This window comes from Danio rerio, chromosome 16, assembly GCF_049306965.1.
Source record: "Danio rerio strain Tuebingen ecotype United States chromosome 16, GRCz12tu, whole genome shotgun sequence".
Taxonomy (NCBI): Eukaryota; Metazoa; Chordata; class Actinopteri; order Cypriniformes; family Danionidae; genus Danio; species Danio rerio.
Window position 1 is genome coordinate 15,589,681 of NC_133191.1, and position 24,742 is coordinate 15,614,422.

General features: G+C 37.8%; 1 protein-coding gene and 2 long non-coding RNA genes across 4 annotated transcripts in view; 1 reads left to right on the top strand and 2 right to left on the bottom strand.

Moving 5' to 3' along the window:
* Positions 1–6,397, bottom strand: part of sntb1 (syntrophin, basic 1) — an 87,848-nt gene extending 81,451 nt beyond the window's left edge. The window contains 1 exon segment of one of the 2 annotated variants that reach the window (NM_001002175.1): positions 5,811–6,365. In NM_001002175.1, coding sequence (NP_001002175.1) covers positions 5,811–6,315 — 505 coding nt within the window. In that variant the 5' untranslated portion in view covers positions 6,316–6,365. 2 annotated transcript variants of the gene reach the window in all.
* The window catches only part of LOC141378192 (uncharacterized), a 65,658-nt gene extending 41,209 nt beyond the window's left edge, over positions 1–24,449 (top strand). The window contains exon 3 of the long non-coding RNA XR_012392063.1: positions 23,787–24,449. This is a non-coding gene — a long non-coding RNA (uncharacterized lncRNA). The remainder of the gene's footprint in view (positions 1–23,786) is intronic.
* On the bottom strand, positions 9,680–19,346 carry LOC141378193 (uncharacterized). The gene is made up of 3 exons (XR_012392064.1): positions 19,298–19,346; positions 17,598–17,660; positions 9,680–9,865 (listed from the first exon to the last, which is right to left on the bottom strand). It is a non-coding gene; the product is annotated as an uncharacterized lncRNA (long non-coding RNA).
* Positions 24,450–24,742: the final 293 nt, after the last annotated feature.

Here is a 24,742-nt window from a genome sequence, read left to right on the forward strand (position 1 = left end):
ATGTGGCATCACAAAATATGTGGAAAGCGCAAAGCTCATCACCACTTCCTCTCTTTACGTGCATCTACATGTGAAGTTACAACACAATCTCACTACAACTGGTAACTTTTTGATTTACGATTTAGTATGATTTATTAATCAATGATGGTTGGGTTTAGGGGTAGGGTTGAGTGTCATGCCTCCTTTTAAAAATCATACATTTTTGTATGATTGAACTTAGGAATTCATACGAATTAGCCACTAAACTGACAAAATGTAAAATAGTTAATTTTTCTTGTGAGATCAGGCTGGAAATGACGAAGTTGAGTGCACAAAACATATGGTATGTGAACAGCCCGCGCGACTTTCTTATTTACATGAGAATGATGTTGATCACTACTTCCTGGCTTACACTACGCCTACCAAGTAAAAGGTTCTATTAGCAATGGCAATGCAAGTCTGATCAGGGTTACCCGTACCAAAATGTACTATACTGTATTATACTATACTGAACCATAACGAACAGTGGAAACTAGCCATTATTCACAGTCTGGACCCCTGGAGAGGGGTTTACAACACTAGCGTCAAACCCCAAATTACACAATGTTATGTGCTATCATGCTTAATGGGAGAATATGTTTTAGTTCTGGAGGCACATATAACAGGACTGCCATTACCAAATTTTTATACAATCTACTGATGTCCCTGTGAAGGTTGTTTTGCAAATGGATCTTCACTTTTTCTTTTTTTTAACCAATTAAAACTAACCAATTAAAACACCTTGCATTTCTCTATTTCCAATCAGACAACCATAAAAACCAATTAAACCAAAACAGTGACTAAATATTGAGCTGATGTGATCCCTGAAGGCAGTTCAATCCATAAGTAAAAACTTGGGAAAAAGCCAACTGCTCTTTTTGATGAATTGGAGACAAATTTGTTTGAAATGTAATTTGCAAATGGTCACACAATCTGCACACATCCCAATGAGGGTTATGTGTGAATCTTCATACAAATCTAATCATTCAGATTCATAAGAAATTTGACATTAATGAAAAAGTTACATTTTTTTGGTAAGTCAGAGCTTTAAAAAGAAGCAACGTTCTGAAATTGTCCTTTCCAAAGAAGAAAGGCGTTCATTCAATACTGAAAAAGAAACCATGGGGGAAAGTAAATGACAAAAGAATTTCTAATATTTTTTTATTTAACATCAAGCCATCAGTGACTGAACCACATGCTGCTTTGACTCCCGAAGGCAGTTCAATCCTTATGCAGGAGGGTATGACAAAAGTACAGCACATCTGTGTTCATTTAGTCACAAAGACGTCAGGTGGAAAGCTTGAAAATAATCACACAAAGAGGCCAAATATAGATATGTAATCCCGGTATCAGTTGCATGAATCAGTTTTAAAGTAACTAAATTAAATGTTTACTTTCCAAAGTAATTTGTCATGACTGTTAAACTTTAATGGTGTTTTAATTGGGCAAATAAAAGACATCAAAACAAGGATGAACACAGTATTGAGTTACTATGCCATGTTTATTTTTTTTACAGAACGTGACTACAGAAAGACTTTAATGTCATAAAAAAGGTGAAGCACTGGTATGAGGTTAAAGTCTCTTCCAGCATAAAGAATCAGTATGTCAAGCTCTACAACTGATAGTGTAAAACCATTTGCATAAACACCTCCAGGCCACAACAATATATTGTGTGACAGGGACTGTACAAGGCACAAATACAGAAATGCAGAACAGAAATGGATACAGAGCAAAACAGTTTCCAGAAGTAGAAACATTTATACTCAAAGAAACGGATTTAACAACTGATAAATCTTTAAAGACAGCTGTTGTGAGCTTTGAGGTTTAGGCCATCTGTTTTTTTTATCTTATTTACAAAAAGGGAGTTTAAAAAGTAGTTATGCAGGGAAAGTACAACTGAATTTCCCATTAAGCTGTACAGAAAAATACCAATCAGAGGGACCAATAATCTATTAGCAAAGTCTAAAGCACAGGGCGCAAGGCATCAAGGGCATGTCCAAATCCACTTTTGCTATTTTAAAGATGGAAAAATAAAGTTTGCGCTGCAGAACATGGTCTAACATGGTTGTATTCTCTTAATGAGTTAAGCAGGTCGCACACCAGAAGCGCCGCTCGGCGCCGCGACACGGCGCGTACATGACAGATTAAAGTATCGCACACCAGACGCGCACATTTGAATGATATTTAACATGAAACTAATCAGATGGCGCTTTGTGGCGCGGCTGAAAAATGAACTGCGTCCTGAGCCGTCGCCGGGCGCCGCCGACAGCCGCCGACTTGCGGCGCCGGTGTGTGTATCCTGATAGAAACCTATGTTTAGAATTCTAAAATACATGGCGCTGCGCGGCGCGACGCCGAGCGGCGCTTCTGGTGTGCGACCTGCTTTAGGGTGTGTTTCGAGAATAACGTGTACTAAACCAATGAGAGTCTCATCTCCCATTCCCTTTAAGAGAAGTTGAGTCGCGCCATGACACATTTACTATTTACATGGTGGACTTTGTAAATGGAAATACTGAACACTTCACTAGCAAGAAAACAGTTAAACAAACCATCTGCGGTGAGAGGATAAAGAACGAGCCTCCTTCATTCGGCCTCTTTACTTTCGCTTTCTCCTCACTTTTACTCTTTACTCCTTTCGTGGAAATGGTGTTGTATGTACTCCACTGAAGACATACATTAGCCTACATACTAAATTTTGTTTGTTATGCACAAACATTTGTTTCAAAACTATTTCTAAATTCAGTTCTTATTTCCAGCAAACGAATAAATGAGCAATATTAACAAAGTATGTTTGGAGTTATATCCAAACACACGTCTTATGCCCCATATGGTCAAAAACCAGACAGGTGGACAATTCTAAACCTGTTTTAGGGCTGTGCAATTAATCAAAAATCAGATTATAAAAAAAAACATTAATCTAAATAAACGATTATTCCATCACATACCGCCCCTTTTCCAGTTGTACACGTGTTGCTCTGCAAAGCTCAGTTCCACGTGAAAGTGACTAAAAGCATGTGCTGTAATGTAACTTTTTCAGCATTAATATTATTGATTATTAATCAATAATAAAATAAAAAATACATTGAAGATGCTTAAAGCACAGTTTAAACACAACAGATTTAATAACTCATTTCTAATAACTTATTTATATTATCTTTGCTATGATGACAGTACATTATATTTTACTAGATATTTTTCAAGATACTAGTATTCAGCTTAAAGTGACACAAAGGTTTAATTAGAGTAATTAGGCAAGTCATTGTATAACAGTAGTTTCTTCTGTAGATAATCAAAAATATATATTGCTTGAGGGGGCTAATAATATTGAGCTATTAGAATAGGTTTCAAAATATTTAAACCTGCTTTTATTCTAGCTGAAATAAGAAGAAAAAATATTTTAGGAAATACTGTAAAAAAAAAATCCTCTGTTAAACATCATTTGGGAACTATTTATATATAAAAATAAATTCATAGAAGGGCGAATAATTTTGACTTCAACTGATAATCGTTTTGAATAATCGTGATTATGATTTTTCCCATAATTGAGCAGCCCTAGCCTGTTTGTATTAAAACAAATATAAATATGCATATAAATAATAATAATAATCATCATCATCATTATAATAATAATAACATTATATGAAAGTAAGTTGTCATGAATAAAGTGAAAAAAGCCCCATGAGATGAAGAAAGAACAGAGCAGGCGGTTTTTATATTTATGTGGAAAATAAATTTTGTAATATTTTAATCCTTTAGTTCCTTTTTTCATTTGTAAATTTGCATATTGCTGTACATTGCCTGTGTGTACTAAGCAATATGTACGCATTTAAGGCGCACAACTAACGCGCTCTGTGCTGCACTTTAGACCTGCTTTCAGCTGATCAATTGCACAGTAAATTTTAGTTCCTCAAAATAGCAATGTGCCAACAATGCACCTTAACATACCTCCTTTCTAGACCGACACACCCATGATTCCACAAAGCGCTGAAAAATAGCAACACATCACGCCAAACACGTCTTGCACCTTTTGGCGCCAGGTGTATGATAGGGCCCAGAAAGTGGCAGTGTGCAATGTGTGCCAAATGAGATCTTTGACTCAACGCACTCACATGAAGTCCTCCTACACTCAAAATTTTCACATTTTGAAATAAACATTGAAAATGTATTCGATAAGTACTTATAACAACTTAATTTTTTATTTCTCCATTGTTTTTAATATTTATCCACAACACTTCACAGAGAGTAGTTCTTTGCCTATTTAAAGCGCTTTGCTTTCAGTTGTAGTATTTTTTAGTATACTCTGTTCTAAATATTTGGGTGTAGATACAGCTGGTTAATTACAATCTCGATAATAAATATTGTAATATTTTGTAGAGCACAATGCTCAAAGTTTTTTATCAAAATTATAGGGTTAGTTCACCCAAAATTGAAAACTCACTGTTTACTCACCCTCAAGTGATTCCAAATTTGTATGCGTGTCTTTCTGATTTTGAACACAAAATAAGATATTACGAAGAAAGTCAATGATTACAGGTTTTCGATATTTTTCTAAATATCTTCCTTTGTGTTCAACAGATGTAATAAACTGAAAGGTTTAAAGCATGTTAGAGATGAGTAAATAATGACAGAATTTTCATTTTTTGGGTAAATTATGCCTATAATATTATAATTATTTAAAATAACAACAAATTTAGATCTTTTCCACACAGTCTAAATTAATACATATTCTGTCTCGACTGTGTGGGTATTCCAAGCCTAACTGCCATTGCAAGTCTTCTTCATCTAAGCATATTTCTAAATCCTCAGTTGTATTATGGAAATCTTCAACATGACTGAGCGGAATGAAAGTTATGGATGTCCCTCTGAAATCTGTGGTGTGCTTTTATGATTCAGTCAGAGGGAATTTCAGAGCTTTGTCACTCTCAAGGGTGCTTTCATCCTTAATGTACAACACCGGAGGGCAGAGCAAAAACCTCCATCACTCTGACAATGACCTTCCACAGGTGTGAGAAAAGGACTTGTTTTTGGATTAATTATCAACCTGCTTTAATAAATAAATATATAAATAAATAAACAACTTAAACCAGCTCAGGTTGCTGTATTTATTTGGTTTAGGGTGGGGTTTTGTTTATTTAGCCAAGCAATTTGCTGCGTAAAAAACCCATCATATTTGGTGACCCAAAGGAAATTAACAAGTTGCATAGTTGTAGTACTTCAGTAACCCTTTATAAAACATTTAGTGTTATATTTATGAGACATACTGCATTTCCCATATCTAACAACTTTGTGACTGAATTCTGTGAACATGCCATAACCCTTACTGACACTGTAGCTTGTAACATTGGCCAATTTGCATTTAAACATTAGCGTATGTGAATAAACATTACTTATTGTGATGTGTATTTGTATTTTTTTTTTTACATTTCAAACAAATGTTATCTTTGAATAAATGGGTTTAGTAATTTCTGATTGACTTTGAACTTTTGAGGTTTTTGTTTGTTTGTTTTTAAAGTTCTATTCTTATTATTCAATTGGTCAAGTCTTATGTTATGTGTTCTTTCAAATCTAAACCATAATAAAATACAACTCCTCATAGAGGAAAACTATAAAATGTTATGTGTATATAAAGTTATAACACACGAATGCATATATTTTTATGTATGCATTATGATACAGCATCCACCCTGCCGTGTCACTTCAACAGGTTCATCCACACACCTGATAATAACCCATATAGCCTCATCAAAACTCAGCCTGTCTGGCAGGTTTTCTGGCGTTTTCCTCGTCCTTACCTTCCAGCATAACTTCTTTGCCCGCTTTCTTCAGCACCTGCACCGCCTCGTCGTGCGTGGCGTCCCGCAGATTGATCCCGTTCACGGACAGTATCGCGTCGCCCACGTACAGCGCTTGAGTCTGATCCGCGGCCAGACCCTTGAATATCTTACTAATGAGAATAGGCATCTTATTCTCCTTCCCGCCTTTGATGCTGATCCCTAATCCACCGACCTCCTGCTTGATCACTTTGACGCATCTCTTGCGGTTCGCAATCGCTTCGGGCACTTGTGAATCCGAAAAAGGAGTTCTCGCTCCGGTTTTGGGACTGTTGGTGGGGTCCGGTTGGTCGTAGGAGCCGTTGGTGGTGATGCCGTTCAGGCTGACGCTGGTGTCCGCCGCGGGATCCTCGCAGCTGAGCGTCAGAGACTCGTCCCCTAAACTCGCCAGCACCGCGTGCCATTGCTCCCGCACCAGCACCTCCAAACATGCACTTTTCTGCACTCTGTTACCGCAAACCGCCATCTTTGAAGCATTCTTAAAATGCCATGTGATTTCATACACTCGTACAGGACTTTACCCCCGAACAGGGAAAAAGTTGTGATTCAGGTTGAATAGTTTCAGCCCCTCTACAGGCTCCACATGCATATCCTTTTTGGGTGGAGCAAATGTCTGAGATGTCCTGTGTGGCCATGCTCAACTGCCTCTCGCTGTCAGGAAATGTTTCGTTTCAAGTCTCCGTGTGGGATGTATCTTTTAAATACATCGATGTATTTGATAGATACATTACATTCCACACGGAGATTACATAAAGTAATGTTCATTTATGTCTTTGCAAAAAATAATGGCAGACGGCTTCAGATTGCATTTAGCTGTCACTTGGTATTCAATTTGCGTGTTTACAAACTCTATTATGACTTTCAAGGCTAATGTACGTTAATGTTAGAAAAGTTATGTTCCTGAAAATCCTGCCGTTAAACTTGCCTCAGCTGAACGTTCACGAGCGTTTGTTTACCTCGTGGAAACACGCCACTCATGTGGTTGGGAGACGCCAAATATAATAAAATACAGCTATATTTATAAAGAGCATGTTTTCAAAAAAACACACAGTAACCACCTATAATTAGCGCCTTGTTTTAAGTACTGAACATGGATTTCCGCTGTTGTAATTCCATCACTGTGCCGGTTTGGGAAATAATCTGTTTTGCACCTTTTAACACATTAATTGATGGTTCTCTTTAAATGTACATAACTGGGGGAACAATTATGTCGATTATTCTCAAGCAAGATGATAAAAACATTTATGTGTTTTGCTTGTTTTTTCTCACGAAAAAAAACTGCGGTGTTCCTATTATCTAGACGGTCTACAATTTAGTGGCGTAAACGATTTTAGCGCCATCTGGTGTTTAATATTGGTTTGTGCATTTTTGAAATAACTTCAGTACACTGGACTTGAAGCTGTTTGAACTCTGTTAATTAATTTTCTTTTTGTCTTTCACTAGGGCCTATTTCGCCAACACAGTGGCGCAGTAGGTAGTGCTGTCGCCTCACAGCAAAAAGGTCACTGGTTCGAGTCTCTGCTGGGTCAGTTGGCGTTTCTGTGGGGAGTTTGCATGTTCCGACTGCGTTCGCGTGCACGGGTTTCCTCCGGGTGCTCCGATTTTCCCCACAGTCCAATGACATGCGGTGCAGGTGAATGGGGTAGGCTAAATTGTCCATAGTGTATGAGTGTGAATGAGTGTGTGTGGTTGTTTTCCAGGGATGGGATGCGGCTGGAAGGGCATCCGCTGCGTAAAAACGTGCTGGACAATTTGGCGGTTCGTTCTGCTGTGGTGACCCCGGATTAATAAAGGGACTAAGCCGACAAGTAAATGAATGAATGAAGGGCCTATTTTTGTTTTATTGATTTTTTTATCATTCAAAGCCTTTAAACTTAGAATAAATAATAATGTTTGGACTTATTTTATTGATGCTTCTTTTTACTTTGCCAATTTTTTTTTTTATTGCATGTGCTATAACATGTTTCCCACGTCTTCTGCAGAGCACTTTATAAAGAGATTTGAGACTTCAATTAAAGAAGTCTTGCTACTGTAAAATGTAGAAACAAGATATAACTAAGATAAAAAAAAATAGTAACATCTGACAATATGTGCATATTTGAATAAAGCAATCACCTCTGTGCTTGGCTGATGATCAAAGCAAGGAAAATAAAAAGCTAAAGATTAAATTAGCAAAGTAATCATTTTCTCTACAGATTGTTGCCAAACTGATAGGGATTTAAAAACTGTTTCATGTTGCATTTCCTTTCTGATTTGTTGACGGTGAAGCAAACATTTTTATCCAATTCAATACAGTGGAAAAACATGACAAGACTGATTTCATTAAGACTGAGAACAATGCCATTGTTCCATTGAATTAAAAGTGTTCTAAATCTGTTTCATGTCTCTCTGGGTTTGATTGGGACAAATTTAAGGATTAAGACTTGCATGAAATGTACAGGTTATCCCTAAAACAGCTTGCAGGAATCCGTGACTGAAATTTACAAGGGCTGCTGTACCAAAGGGAATGACTTTTCCTTCTTTTTTTCTGAATTGTGAAAGTACTTTTTGTCAGTCCCTGATGATTGTGAAACAGCAGGGAGGCACATGCAGCTCATTAGAGTTGAAATAAAAAACCATGTTGAAACGTTCATGCTCTCGGGTGTACAGAGAAAAGAGAAAGACTCAGGGGTGAAAGACAGATGCAGTCGTACACTTTTGTTACTTCGACAAGGTAACTTCTATTTGTGTAGTCCGAAAATGATCTCAAACTACAGTAACTATAGTGTCTGTCAACGCATGATATCCTTAATGGCAATATTTCTTTCAGAATTTTAGATTGAGACTTTAAATGGGACACGAGTGCTAACTAATTTCGATTTTTCTTCATCAATGTACCATCCCAAGTTGATGCTTTAAGGCATGGTTCACCCAAGGTTCCATGTTTGAGTTTTTATGTTCTTCTCGCGCCTGCATGAGTTTTGTAATGTAATGTAATGTGTATTTATATAGCACATTTATTGTGTATGGCCATACACCCAAAGCGCTTCACAATCATGAGGGGCAGTCTCTCCACACTTAGTGCCCACTTACAGTATAGTGTCCCCTTCACTTTTACTGGGGCATTAGGACTCACACAGACCACAGGTTGAGCGTCTCCTGCTGGCCTTTCTAATACCACTTCTAAAAGCAGTCTAGTTTACCCATGTGGTCTCCCATCCAGGTACTGACCACGCTCAGCCCTGCTTAGTTTCAGTGAGTAACCAGTCTTGGACTACAGGGTGATATGGCTGTCCTCTCTTTGCAAAGTACAAAGACATACAGTATATTGGTCAAACTACAATAAGCAAAGAGTTTGAATAGGTAAGTATGTGGGTAATTCCCAGGACTGGTGGTTGCACAAGTGAGTGTACTCTCAGGGCATCCACTGGTAAAATATGTGCCAGAGTCTGTGTGTGTGTGTGTGTGTGCGCCCACACACAAAAACGCACACACACACACACACACACACATATATATATATATATATATATATATATATATATATATATATATATATATATATACATACATACATACATACATATACACACACTCACCAGCCACTTTATTAGGTACACCTCTCCAACTGCTCATTAATGCAAATTTCTAATCAGTCACTCACGTGCATGGTCTGATGAGTCTTGATTTCTGCTGCAACATTCGGATGGTAGGGTCAGAATATGGTGTCAACAAAATTAAAGCATCGATCAATCCTGCCTTGTATCAATAGTTCAGGCTGGTGGTGGTGGCGTAATGGTGTGGGGGATATTTTCTTGGCAATTGAGCATTGTGTCAATGCCACAGCCTACCTGAGTATTGTTGCTGATCATGTCCATCCCTTTATGATCACAGTGTACCCATCTTCTGATGGCCACTTCCAACAGGATTACGTGCCATGTCATAAAGTGTGAATCATCTCAGACTGGTTTCTTGAACATGAAAATGAGTTCACTGTACTCCACGGTCACCAGATCTCAGTCCAATAGACAGAGCACCTTTAAGATGTGGCAGAACAGAAGATTCACATCATGGATGTGCAGCTGACAAATCTGCAGCAACTGTGTGATGCTATCATGTCAGTATGAACCAAAACCTCTGAGGAATATTTCCATTACCTTGTTAAATGCCATGAACGATTAAGACAGGTCTGAAGGCAAAAGGGGTGTATATGTAAAGAGTAGGGATGCTCATTTTGGTTAATTTTGCTAACCAACAACCGCCACTCGTTAATTGGTTATTAACGGTTAACTGGTCAGATTACTATTATTATTTTTTTTTTAATTCACATGTCTATTTTGAGTCTGGCACATTAAATATTGCATTTTGAAATACTGATTTATTTTAATATGCTAGCATATTAATAACAGAACATAACAACAAAGCATTGTCAAGCACCTGCAGTGTTTCTGATAGCACAGAAAAAACAGAATAAACTAAATCAACTGAATAAAATAAATAGGCCTGCCCTAAATAATATTCCCCTCAAAGATTAATTTAGATTACAAAACGAAAACATTGACTGATCCTTTTTAAGAATGGGCATAGGCTGTTTTTTTTTTAAATAATTTGTTTTTGTCTTCCGCCAAATAAAAATAGCAGACTCTCTCAAACTGGTGGCTCCACGGAAAATATGCATTTATTTAATGCCCCGCTGTTGTTATTATATCACAAACCTTTTTACATTTTTTAATAGAAGTCATTATTTTAAAGATTATGTCTTGTTGATTCCTCTCACGCGATTCAAGTGCGCGTTGCATAATGAAATGACAAAACTGACAACGCGTGCATATGTTGACTTTTTGTAAACAGTTTTGTTGTTTAAATATGATATTGCATTAATTTGCATACATGCATTATAAGCTATAAAATAAAAGGTAAAGCCTATTTGTTGTATTTATGATGCAGATCCAGGAGGCGATCAGCATCAGCGCTGGTTTGGCATCGACTCGTCTGTATAAAACAGCCATATTCTTCTTCCATTTTGCTTTTTTGGCAAATATGTCTGTGGGCACGTGTGGTAATACGTTATCGTCCCGCGAGATAACAAATATGTGTTGCAGTTCAACAAGGGGCCGATCACAGCAAACGTGATTTTCCCTTCCAAAAACGTGAGGCGCACCTCACTCCTTTTATGTTGACAAGGAAAAAAGAAGAAAATAAGCGCAGTCCTCTTTTTTTGTCACAACGAAACGACTGAATCAGCTGGGTATTGATTGTGTGTATATGTATAGAGTGTATCATGCAAGTAAATGTTTAGAGTGTATGATGTGTGTGTTTATGTATCGATTGCATCATGCATTTTTTTTGCCTTGCCTGACTTTGTTTCTTAATTCCTTTTCGTTTTATCGGATTCATTAATATCCAGTAGCTCAGTGGTTACGTGACTCACCTCACACGCCAGAAACCAGGTACTATCCCAGACCCTGACAGGAGTGTATCATGTGTGCATATGTATGGAGTGTATCATATATCTCGAGTGTATCATGTGTGTGTGTGCATATGTAGAGTGTATCGTGTGTGTATATGTATAGGGCAGTGGTTTTCAAACTTTTAGGGAACACGCCCTCCCAAGTTTGGCCCATTTCACTCGCCCCCTCCCTCAATTACATCCCCCAATTAACCCCCTCCCACGAGCCAAAATTATAATGCATGTGCAAACATCATTTACATATTATTTGCTGCGTTTAAAGTGCATAGCATTAATTACATTGCAACATAAATATATCTGATTCAGTGTGATAGCTGAGCCTGTTTCTGTGAGGACAACATGGCTGGATTCTGACTAACTGTAAATCATCTTTCACTGATGAGCAGAGCGGCTAAATGCTCTATTGCCCATGGACGATTGATGAGCAGAGGGAACAGACAAGTGGAGGGAGGAAGAAGATCGCAGGGTGCGAGAAGGAACAGAAATGTGGATGAGGGCAGACAAAATATGGAGGGGCGAGATTGTGGATGGCTTGGCATGTTAACATTAAAATTTTTAAATCAATTCGAAATTGAACTGGTAACTTGTGAAGCTACTGCAGGACAGGGGTGATGTGATATGATGGGATTCTGGTGCTGATACAGGCAGCTGAGTTCTGGACCAACTGAAGTTTACAAAGGGATTTATGAGTGAGACCAAAGAGAAGGGAGTTGCAGTAATCTAAACGAGATGTGACAAGGCTATGGACAAGAACACCAGTGTCATGAGGGGTAAGAAAAGGGCGGAGACGATTAACGTTGCATAGATGAATGTAAGCAGAGCGGGTAATGTGAGAATCAAATGATAGGGTGCTATTAAGGATGACACCCAAACTCTTAACCTGTTTGGAGTGATAAATTGAACAGTCATCAATAGAAAGAGCAAAGCTGTCAGTTTTGGAGAGTGTTGATTTGGTCCCAACAAGCTATTTTTATATTTTGAGCTATTTAAGAAAGTTAAGAGAGAGCCAGGACTTGATTTCTGCTAAGTAGACTGTAAGGCATGTAGGTGGAAAACAAGATGAGGGTTTGCCAGAGAGACAGAGCTGGGTATCATCTGCATAGCAGTTAAACTGTATGTTATATTTACGGAGAATATTACCAAGTGGAAGGAAATAGATGATAAAAAAGGAGCGGCCCCAGGACTGAGCCCTGGGGAACACCTGAAGAAACGGTAAAATGCTGAGAAGTGGGCGGAAACTGGACTGTTCAAACTTAATGGAATCAAGACGTGGAGTATGCATATATTAGTGGCATTATAGAGATAAACACCGCAATCAAACTATTATCGTCCTGTAGGACTTTTAGCCATGTTTTCCCACAAGATGTGGGTGTGGTGTGGTGGTGGGGGGTGACGGTCACGAGAATAGAATTTTCTATACCCGCCTATGCCATCTTCATACAAATCATAATCATAATTTAGTCGAGTGCACGCCTGATTGTGTCACGCCCCCTTCAATAGGTGCTGGCCCACAGTTTGAAAACCCCTGAAATAGGGTGTAACGTGTTTATATATATAGGGTGTGTCATGTAAGTATATGTAAAGAGTTTTCATGTGTGCATATGTATGGAGTGTATCATATATCTGTAGAGTGTATCCTGTGTGTGCATATGAAGTATATCATGTGTTTATATGTATATGGTGTATCATGTGAGTATATGTAAAAATGATTTATGTGTGCATATATATAGTATCATGTATTTTTTTAGCCATGCCTAACTTTGTCTCCTATTGAAGATTTTTTTTTTCTTAATGACTTTCCACAAAGAAGCAAGTTGCCTTCCGTTGGGTTCATCAACTTTCAGTGGCCTCCTGTCACACCAGAGACCCATGATACACTCCCTGACAGGAGTTATTTATTTATTTATTTATTTTTAAATAAAATAGGCCTGCAAGTATATAATGCCATAATATGAACTTTAAAGTTCAAACAGGCAGCAAAAAAAACAAAAAAAAAACATTTGCAATACTTCCTAAATTAGTGCTTTATAATAAATACTTTAAACAGGGGTTTACCTTTAAAAAAGTTTTTTTAGAACTTTGGCTAATGATAAATCCCTAATGATATAATATCTTTAAAATCCATGCTTCTAATATGCAAAATAGCTTATTGTGGTCTTCTGAGTTAAAGAAGGCTGGCATCCTTATTTTATTTATTTATTTAAATAGTTTTTGTCTAATGAAAGCCAGTGCCAATATTTCATTGATCCACATTATCATGTTGTTTTCATAAAAGATGCAAAGTTAACAAACAAAAAAAGTTTGCTTTCTAACTGGTCAGTTAGACGTACTGCAAAGCAAAACTGAGTGTAAGGAGATAGATACTCCGCAACGTTGGATATTTTAAGTTAAGTTATATAAGTTGTTTACATTTTAAGACTTTTTATTTTAATATAAATGTTACACACATACTGTTTGCTATATGGAATCCACAAACTTTGAAGCTCAATATCTTAAAATCATTTGGAAAATATAAATATATATATTTTTGTGTGTGTGTGTGCGTGTGTGTGTGCCCTCTTGGGAGGGTAGAGGGCGCTACATATATAACAATCAAATATAAATTAAATGGTGGAAAATTTGATGATATTAATTAGTAAAAAAAAAAAAAAAAAAAAAAAAATATATATATATATATATATATATATATATATATATATATATATATATATATATATATATATATATATAATATAATATAATATATACTTTTGTGAGGTAAAAAAGGGATTGCCATAGCACCAGGGCCCAATGTGTTCTTAATCATGCCCTAGTCAGAGGAGTGATTTTGCTGGCAACGACAGGCTAAATGGCAATGACAGGCAAAACATTTTCAAACAGGCACTATACTGCATATTTGCAATTTAAACAAGTACATTCTCACCTAAAAAAAAGTCTCAAAAGTATGTTGTCCAACAGTAGTTGTCAAATTTGTAAATTTAGTACTCTGCTTGGCATTTCCAGTAGGTGAATTAATACACATGGTTGAAGAGGCTAGATGATATTACTAGAATATTGTACGGCTATCAGCTGATCAGATTCCAGAATTAGAAAGAACTGTTGTATAAATTTGTTGTATTACATCTAAACTCTTCATATCTCAAAATAGATTTAATTAATCAAACAATTACATGAGCCAATTGATTTTTGGACCATATCTTCTAAACCACTATGAATTTAAATTTTTTAGATATATTTTTGTCATTAATGTCTCTAGATGAGGGCGAAATGGTGGCCCAGTGGTTAGCACTGTTGCCTCATAGCAAGGAGGTCACTGGTTTGAGTCCGGACTGGGCCAGTTGGCATTTCTGTGTGGAGTTTGCATGTTCTTCTGGTTTTCACATGGGTTTCCTCCTGGTGCTCCGGTTTCCCCCAAAGATGTGTGCTATAGGTGAATTGAATAAACTAATTTGTCCATCGTGTAGGTGTGTGTGTGTGTGTGTGTGTGTGAATGAGAGTGTTTCCCAGAACTGTTTTGTGGCTGGAAGGGCATCTGCAGCATAAACCATATGCTGAAATAGTTGGCGGTTTATTTCGCTGTGGAGTATGCTGTGAAAAAGAGATTGGGCCGAAGGAAAATTTGATGAATGAATGTTTCTAGATGACATAAAAAATGCATGAATTGAATAAAATCTGTTGGAAGAGATTTAACAATTTGGTTGACCGAAAAGTACGAAACCATGAAAATAAAGTGTTTGCAACTGTGCCATGTACTCTGAAACACAAACCTTATTTCTGGCGTCAAATGCTAATGCTGTTTTAAACTAACACATAATTTGCTTTTAACACTTGTTAAATGTGAAAACTGATGCCAAAAGCACATTGTCTTCAAACGAGCTTCAATTTAGTAATGGATTTAAAGAAGCCATACTATGCAGTAAATGAAAACAGCAAAACTATATTTGGAGATATTTGGTGGTCTTATATCTGCTGTTGTGATATGCAGCACAATAGGTGCCAAAATCTGCTCATTAAAATAACACATCTAAGAGGCCTGTATTTTTCTACCAAAGCCAATTATGTATTATATTTTTATGGCTTTTCCTTCATCCAACATATCTTGAAAACAGAGCTTACTTTGCTTTAATATTCTTCTCCTTGATCATACCAATCATCAAAACATGGAAATGTGGGGCAACACAATTAGAAGAACACCTTATATAAAGGTGATTAGAGACATATCCAGCTTATACGCTTTAAGAAACTCTCTGGGGAAATTAGTTTTATTCATAAATGAAGGATTAATTCAACCTTTTTGTATGATTAATGACAAAACTAGCTTACCCACAGGATTATGAAATAAAACTTAAAGTAAATCTGTGTCACGATATTTCAGAGCCTAAAACATAATCATTATATTTTTGCCTCTCATTTAAATTCATTTGTCAACGAAAACGTTTTAATCATTTAATAATTTTGATTGTGTACACTTTCATATATTGTACTCACCTCTTTCATCCTGATATATTACAGTTTATATGAGTTTTATTGTGGTGTAGATTAATATGAACTACTAAAGTTATTGCATGTTTATGCTTTTGAATTGCATTTTGAAACTTTAATCTTTCATCCAGCAACTTTTAATCTTGAAAAGCTTAAAAAAGGGACTTTGTGTCATGAATCTGGTTTGTTGATTGTTAACCTTTTCCCTTCTGTGTTCTCCTACCAGCTGTTAGCTCTTGCAATCAGCACAAGCGCTGATCAGCAGGCACCTGTTCTCGCTTTGTCATTATTGACACTCCTATATCTATATCCAGTGTTGAGAAGGTTACTTTGGAAATGTAATAGATTACAGATTACAAATTACCCTATTTAAAATGTAATAAGTTACTGTAATTTTCGATTACTTTATAAAAGTAAAGTAACTAATTACATTTGATTACTTTTTGATTACTTTTAATTTTCTAATAAACATTTTCAACTAAATAATTTTCAAGCATTTATACAGAGCAGGAGTGAGCTTACAGTAGCTCTGTTTACTGTTAGAATCTCAAAAGCTTTCATCACTTAAATAAAATTAATTAAATTTATTTAAATTTAAAGTAGAGCCACCACAAAACCAGACCTTATCACAAAAACATGTTTACTGTTGTTACAAAATCACAATGTTAGTTAGTTGTGCAGGTGATTTATGTGGCATTTACAATAAAAAAAATACATCTAATTTTTGAAATTTTTCATTTTTAAATCGAAGCCACTTAAATCCAAATCAATCACATCTTAGTGATCAATAAAACTGCCAATGAAACATATGAGGCAGAACTGTTCATTTCAATTGTTTACTGTAAATAATATGCTGTACCAAACAGGAATAAATTATAGTACATAACAGCAAAAACAAAAAAATCCAATAAAACCAGGTGCTACACATTTTGAACAATATTGATCCGTGATCTGTAAATGTAACTTGTGTGGACACTACTGCGCTACTTCACTAATAAAATAGCTTCGCTACTGTGAAAAGCTATTTGATTTTTTAGCGACGCTACCGTCACGCTACTGAGAAATGTAGTTAAGCTAGCTACACTGGTAATGTGATAACATCACTTTGGCCAGAGGAGTCTGCTGGTGCCCTGAAATTCACAAATCGATAACTATATAAATCATAATATATCATTAGAAATTAAAGGGTCTGTTTTTATTTCTGTACACTCACGATAACGACAAAAACATTTGCTTTTATAAAACAAAGAAACGCTAGCTTACATACCTGCAGATGCTTCCTCATGCTTTTCAATGGCAAGGAGGATTAGACATGGTGCACCCATGGCCATTAATTAGATTTAACAGTAGGGGGGACAATAAATATAACATTTCTTATGAGCAATTTTTTAAAGATTTTTTGAAGGAGACACAAATAATACAGCCGAATTTTACTTATATAACTGTCTCCGCAGTTAAAAATGGTTTTATTGTTCATATTACAGCATGGAGACCACATCATTATGGTTATTTTCAAAGTTTTTCTCAGGTTCAATGACAGCAAATTTTTCTTGAAAACTATTTATTGCATTGTTTGTTGTGTTGTTTACAGTCAACAGACTGACTCCTGAAGCCGAATAAATGCAGGAAAAGACGTTTTCCATACTCAATAACTAACTGGTTTACATTACACTTGTTAAATTGAGAGATCATATTGTAAATTGGTGAGCCTGTGAAGTTCATCTGCTAAACAGCCACAACTCAGAAAACATTTAAAAAAAATTGTTTACCCCTAAAAGAATTGTCATTATCCCTTCAATAAAGCACAACACCCTTACCTGACACTGTACATCTGACTGACTCTGCTCTGCCTGATCCTCAATCAGTTCTTTCTCCTCTGCCTGTGATTGATAATGTGACATTAGTATTTTCATAAGCACTCATTCTGAAAGCCAAATTGCTTAATATGTGAACTTTTTGTACTTGGAGTTTTGCTGCACTGAAAAATTATCTTATGTCCTTTTTCCTTTTCTCTGTCATTTTATCATTGAGGTAAAGTTGGTTTTATATTTGCACATTCAGTCTCTCATAATATTACCTCAGAAGAGTATTCATTGGAAATTCTAAATAGTAAAATTATATTAGCAGCCAACAACCATCAAAGTACAGCATTGTTTACAGTTAGTGTTAATATTATATTGGTTTACCTAAAGGTTCTATAAAGACGCTGCAACTGATACAAAATACAGCAGCCAGAGTTTTAATGAAATTGAAGACACAAGAACATATCACACCAGCATTAATAGAATACATGTTAGGATTCTTTTATTAGTTTATAAGGCACTACACAACATGACACCTTTCATACTTTTCTGACTGCTTATCAAAATATAATCCAAACCGTTTGCTACGCTCTTCTAGCACTCGACTTTTAGAATTTCACTTTGTAAATCTGATGCGATCTGGCGGCACTTCTTTTAGTCACTATGCTGCAAAATCTTGGAATTGTCTCCCAAATTAAGTAAAAGAATCCCCCAGAATTTATTTTTAAAAAGCTTAAGAAGCACCTTTTTAAAATTGCGTATGAATATAAGTTTGTGAAGTTTATGCAATTTATCTATATCATGTAGGTTTAAGTACATATGCATGTACGGTGTGTGTGCATGTATGAAAAGAATATTGTGTGTGATTGTGTAGATGTATGCATATATGTGTGTACATGTATGCTTTTATCTGAGTATATATTTTGCTTTAATTGTCTAATATACATTATTTTGTATTTGGTTTATTTTACAATGCCTGTTTGTTGTTTGTGAAGTGCCTTGAGTTCCATGTATGTAGGAAAAGTGCTATACAAATAAAATGTATTATTATTATTATTATTATTAATGTTGTTTTGAAGTCAAACTTGCATGAGATTTCAGTTCAAATATTCAAAGTACCATGGTAAACAATGTATGGAGCTGTCATTGAATGAATGTGCGAATATAAAACCAACTTTACCTCAATCATTTTATCTAGTCCATGACACTGCAATGCAAGTTTATTCTGTAGCACATATTTTATACAATGCTAATTCAAAATGCTTTACATAAAGAGTGAAAAACTATCATAAAAATCATCACAACAATAAAAACAAGGACATTTTATATTTTAAATTAATTTAGTCACCTAAGAACAGAACTGAAATTGATTATACAAAAAATAAAGTGGGGCTAGTTTGGACGTAGCACAGTGCTCATTTAGCAAATCCACAGATAAACAATATGCTAATTGTGGCCGTTAATGTAAAGTTAACATTATGCCAAGTCGTCACAAATGAAACAATGCACTTTGGCGTATTATTTTGCAGTGCGCCACTAACGTGTGCAACAAGCTAAACAAGCATACGTTAACTACATGAGTCATTTTAACCGCTAATACAGCAGATTCATGGACATCGGTAATCTGCATTTTTGCCGCAACTAATTTATAAATGATTCTGCATTAACTTTGAAGAGAATCGATTTATTTAATGTGATTAATACACCATACTTACCCAAATTCAACATTGACCTGTAGCCACACACCTAATTTCTGCGTCTGTCTGTGACTGTTACAGGCTGAGTGTACTTGAGGAGTAGGTGGATCAAACCACTATGAGGAAGCGGGGGTGAACTCTTTCTAAATGCATTTTAAATAATAAATGCGTTTTTTTTCTACTTAGACAATTGTTTTAGGTATACACACATATATTTTTCAAAATAGAGAGTGCGTTTATATATATATATATATATATATATATATATATATATATATATATATATATATATATATATATATATATATATATATATTTATATATTTTATTTGGTGAGGAGGACAATGAACATGTTCCCCCCGGGATTTACGCCCGTGGTTGCGCCGCAAATCAAAAGAATCAGCGCTTGAATAAATGGCCTTAGCAGAAGCCATCGTGCATATCAAAAACAGGCAAAGCAATAGATTTAATATTATTCAACATATCACAGAGATTTAAAGAAAAATATTAGATGTAACCCTATTTGTAATTTTTAACATTTTCAAAAGTAACTAATTTAATTACATATTTTTCTTAGTAACTGTAAATAATTACTGTTACTTTTATTTTGTAATTAAATTACGTAACGGCGTTACATGTAACTAGTTACTCCCCAACACTGTCTATATCCCTATTTCTCCCTCTGTTGTCAGATTATTGTTGCTCTGTGCGTTACGCTACGTGTGTTTTGTACTCTACGTACACTTACCAGATCAGATCCACATTTGTCTCGTCTAGTCTTGTCCTGAAGTGCCCGATTGTGTTCAACGTTGTATGTACAAGATTGCTGTATACTGCTGAGGTGTGCTCATCTGTTGACTGTGCTCTGACCACCAGCACCAGGAGGTCAGAAGTTCCCGCATCGCAGTGGTGGGCACGGGACCAGCCTGCTTTCTCTATCGCTCTCGGCTGTGGGTGACCCTTTTGAGTTTCATTGGTAAAGAACCAGCTCCGTGTATTCTGATTTAACGACAGGCTGCCTTCGTTGACTTTTTTTATTTTTAATTTTTTTTCTTAATTAAAGACTTGTTAAACAGCAATTTTGCTCCTTGATTCTGTTCCGTGACACTTTTATTAACGTTCTTCATAGTTTAACATGATAAATTGTCTGGCTTTGTGTGGTATATATTATGGTACATAACTGATGGTAAAACTGTCAATATATTTTCTGTTATTTTTACAGACTTATTTCTCTATAAAATGTCAATGGGCAAAATGGTGGTGCAGTGGGTAGTGCTGTCATCTCACAGCAAGAAGGTCATTTGTTCAAGCCCCAGCTGGGGCAGTTGGCATTTCTGTGTGTAGTTTGCGAGTTTTCCCCGTTTTGGCATGGGTTTCCTCCGGGGGCTCTGGTTTCCCCCACTTCAAGACGAAGATAACTGAAGTGAAAAACTCAGGTTATTTATAATGCTTCCGTAATCATATAATAGGGCTTATTACGGAGCTGATAAGGAGCCAGTGGTGTTGATTATAAGCACGTGATCCTCTCGAAATGTTTATGAATAAATCGCACTTTAAGAGTTAACAGTTAGCCGATAATCAATAAAGTGTATTTGGCATGCTGTCCCGGGAGAGAGCCCTGAGCTCGTAATATCCTCGAACCCAGGGCTCCCTCCCATTAGAAGGCCGAAAGGGGAGTTCGAGGTCAGGTAGGTCTCGAGAACTCCCCAAAAGACAAAGGTTTTCAGCTTGGGACAGCAGCCGCGTATTGAAGTGCCCCCCAAAGAGCGAGAGGTCAGTGCCATATCCGGCTGTTGAATGTCAATTGAAGTGAGATTACTGCAGGAGAAGTTGTAACTAATTCTTAGGAAGGGCTGGGGACTCCGTGGGAGTTGGGTTCGGGGAAACAGGGTTGGAGAGGGTGCCTAACGGAAGGAAGGAGAGTAGCAGAGGGATTTGATGCTAGAAATAGGAAAGTAGCGGAGTAACTCAACGCTGAAAGAAGAAAAGTAGCAGAGGAAACTCAACACTGGGAAAGGGGTATGGAGTGGGAAGGGGAGAAGGTTTGTAGAGGGGGTGGAGAGAAGAGCGGAAGCATTCGATGTTGGAAGGAAGTAAAGAGGATGCGGAGGAACTCAACGCTGGGAAGGAGAGAGCATGAGATGCAGAGGAACTCGACGCTGGAAAGGTAAAGAAAAGAAACCTATGGGGATCAGAGCTCTGGGGTCAACTCCAGGGGAGTTAGAGCTGTAGGATTGGACTATTACAGGAGTCTGGGAAGTAAGGGAGAGGTGGAGACTTCTGTAGGTGGTGGACTGGGCGGGACTCCGAGGGAGTCCGAGCGTGGGAAGACTCCTTGGGAGTCAAATTGGTGAGTAATGCTTTGAAATTTAGAAAGAGGAACTCGATGCTGAAAATAGTAAAGTAGCAGAGAAACTCAATGCTGAAGAAAGAAAAGTAGCGGAGAAACTCAACGCTGGAAGGGGGATTGGGTTAACTCTTAACTTAATTGGGTGGGGAGAGGAGAGGAGTTGTAAGAGGGGGGAGAGAAAAGAGCGGAAGCATTCTACGCTGGAAGGAAGAAAAGGAGATGCGGAGGAACTCAACGCTAGGGAATATAGGACAGGAGATGCGGAGGAACTCAACGCTAGAAGGTAGGAAAGATGCGTATTTGGCCAGGGAGAAAAAGAGGGGGGAGGGGGGACTCCGTGGGAGATGTAGCTCTTGGGGTGACTCCGTGGGAGTTAGAGCTGAAGGATTAGACTCCTACAGGAGTCTAAATAGGGAGGGGGAGGTGGAGACTCCTATAGGAGGTGGGTCGAGCAGGACTCCGGGGGAGTCGAAGCTTAGGCTGAAAAGGTAAGAGTAACGGAATACTCAACGCTAGAAGGAAGTGATAGTAGCGGAGCAACTCGACGCTGAAAAAGAAAAGAAGCGGAGAAACTCGACGCTGGAAAGGGGTAGGGAGTAAAAGATGTTTGGGGGGGAGAGGGAGGGGATGGAGGAAAGAGCGGAAGCATTCGACGCTGGAAGGAAGGGAAGAAGATGCTGAGAAACTCAATGGTATAGAAAATAGGATAGGAGATGCATAGGAAAAATGTCAATTGTCGAGGGCAGGGGGTAATTGATTGACTCCGGGGGAGTCTGGCTTTAGATGTGTTACTTAAGCTGAAGAGATAAGAGTAGCGGAAGAACTTGATGCAAGAAAGAAGGGATAGTAGCGGAGCATCTCGCCCCTGAAAAAGAAAAGTAGCGGAGAAGTCGGGGGAGAAGCCTGATAGGTGTAGTATTTCTATGAGGTGTTTTTGGAACCAGAATCGGGTTACTGGGCGGTTATAGTCATCTGTAAAGAATGGAGAAAGGGGGTTGGGGTCTTGGAGTTTCTTAATCTGTAGGAATGCTAGGAGGGTTTGTAAGTGGTGGGTGGGGGATGGGATGTCAAAAATGTATATATGATGACCTTTGCAAATTTTATCTGTTTTGCCCTGTTTAACGAAGAAGGAAATGGTTTCTTTGTCAAGCAGTCAAATCGGAAATGGTAGGGTGAATAGAGGGGTTGAATTTTTATGTGGTTGTGATTTCTAAACATCTAAGGAAGCCAAAAAAGGCTAGGGTAAACATAGCATCGAGGGTGCGAGCTGTATTGATGGATTGGTAACCTATGCGTAGTGTGTGGATGCATTTGGTGAGAATGTTGAGTGTGATGGGTAACCTAGGATCAGGGGGGTGAGGGTGGGTTTTCTGTATGCCTTTAATAAGGAGAGAAGTTTGAGAGTTGAGTATGGCATCGGAGGGAGATCCGTAAATTAATTTATGGAAAAACTGGATCCCGCTTAGGTAACTTCTGATAGAGCTAGATTGTATGTTTTTTTAAATGTGGGAGGGAAAAGTCGGGGAAAGGTGCTTTGTATATTGAATGGAAGTGTTTAAATGAATTCCAGGCTGTGAGATATGACTGGAGGGTTCTGGGGGCTATTGCTTGTAGGATGAGAGATATGGAAATATGTCGGAGGTTATGTAGAGGGTGATCAATGGCAAGATCATTTCTGAATAGGGAGGGACAGGTGTTGGATGGGGGTCCGCTTCTAGAGCTAATCCCTGAAATTTCTGAGAGGATCTGGTTTCGTGCTGCGTTGGAGACTTGGGGTGGTTTCCTTGCCAGAGCATTGTTTGGTGGAGGAAGGGGCGTGGCTTAAGAAAGTGTGAATGGGGTGCGTGAGGCAGAAACTGGAGCGGGGGTAGGTATTTGCTAAGTGTGGTTTGTGTTAGCAGGTTGAAAGGGGATGGAGCATGAAGCGGGGGTTGGAGTGGGAGGGAAAAAGATTGAGGTTGAGAAAGAGCTGGAGGAACAGGAAGGGAGGAAGTGAGTAGCTGAAGTAGAGGGGAGATTAGGGCTGTTAGAAAAACTGGAGATGGGGGCTGGAGGCCAGGAAAGAGAGGTAGAGCAGGGTTGAGGAGGATCAGGTTGGGAATTGTAGACTCAGACTCAGCTTTATTATTCCGTTAGGGAAACTAAAATTGCAACAAGGTACCATAACCGTACGTTCACACCGAGTGCGGCGAAAGCGTCCAAGGTCACTCTGGCCGCCCTGGCGACAACGCTCTCTGCCTTCAGCTCCTGCGGCGAGAGCGTCAAAACTCGCTACATTGATTTCATATTTAAAGGAGCCGTTGCAGCATATCAGTTACATTTATGCATAAAACATGTTTCTAGCGTGAAAGTGTAGCGCACTTCTTATCAAATTCATACAACAATGGAAGATCAAGTTGCGTGTGGTGTGGCTTTGCTCTATTTATCCAATATGTGTCTGAAATATCCTGAAGCAGCAGTACTGTTTTTTACTGTCACATCGCGTGAGATTCCCGCTTTTTTAAGATACATTTATAAAACATTAATGAACATCAGTAACTCGCCAGTAACTTATTTAATGTTCCTGTAGGAAAAAAATTGGAAATAATTGGAAATCCGGCGACCGCAATAATCAAACCCTTGGTAACAACTGTGGTCGGAACCAAAGTTCACAGGTCTGTGTTCTCTGAACTGCTATCAAGCGATGGACGTCTTCATTCTAATTGCTTGCCGCTGAACCGCGTCATAGCTCATTACCATAAAGTTGACTTCATTTCAACTCTCCTCGACGCTCACGCTGGCAAAGACGCGACGCGCTGCTCCTCGCCACTTATCGCCGCCTTTCGCCGCCGGCTTTCATTGAAAATGAATGCCTTCCGGCTACTTTGACGCTCTCGCCGCTTTCGGTGTGAACGTACGGTAACACAGGCGAACTTCCAAGTACATATTAATAAAATATTACCACACAACATCCATACATCAGTATAAAGAAACTTCCCCCTCCCCCCTGGACTCATTTAATGACCTAATGGCCACCATTATAAAAGAATTTCTGGTTCTATTTGTCCTGCAAATAGCTTGGGTATTAGGTTGAAACGTCAACATATTATCAATAACAACCCCTAGATATTTAT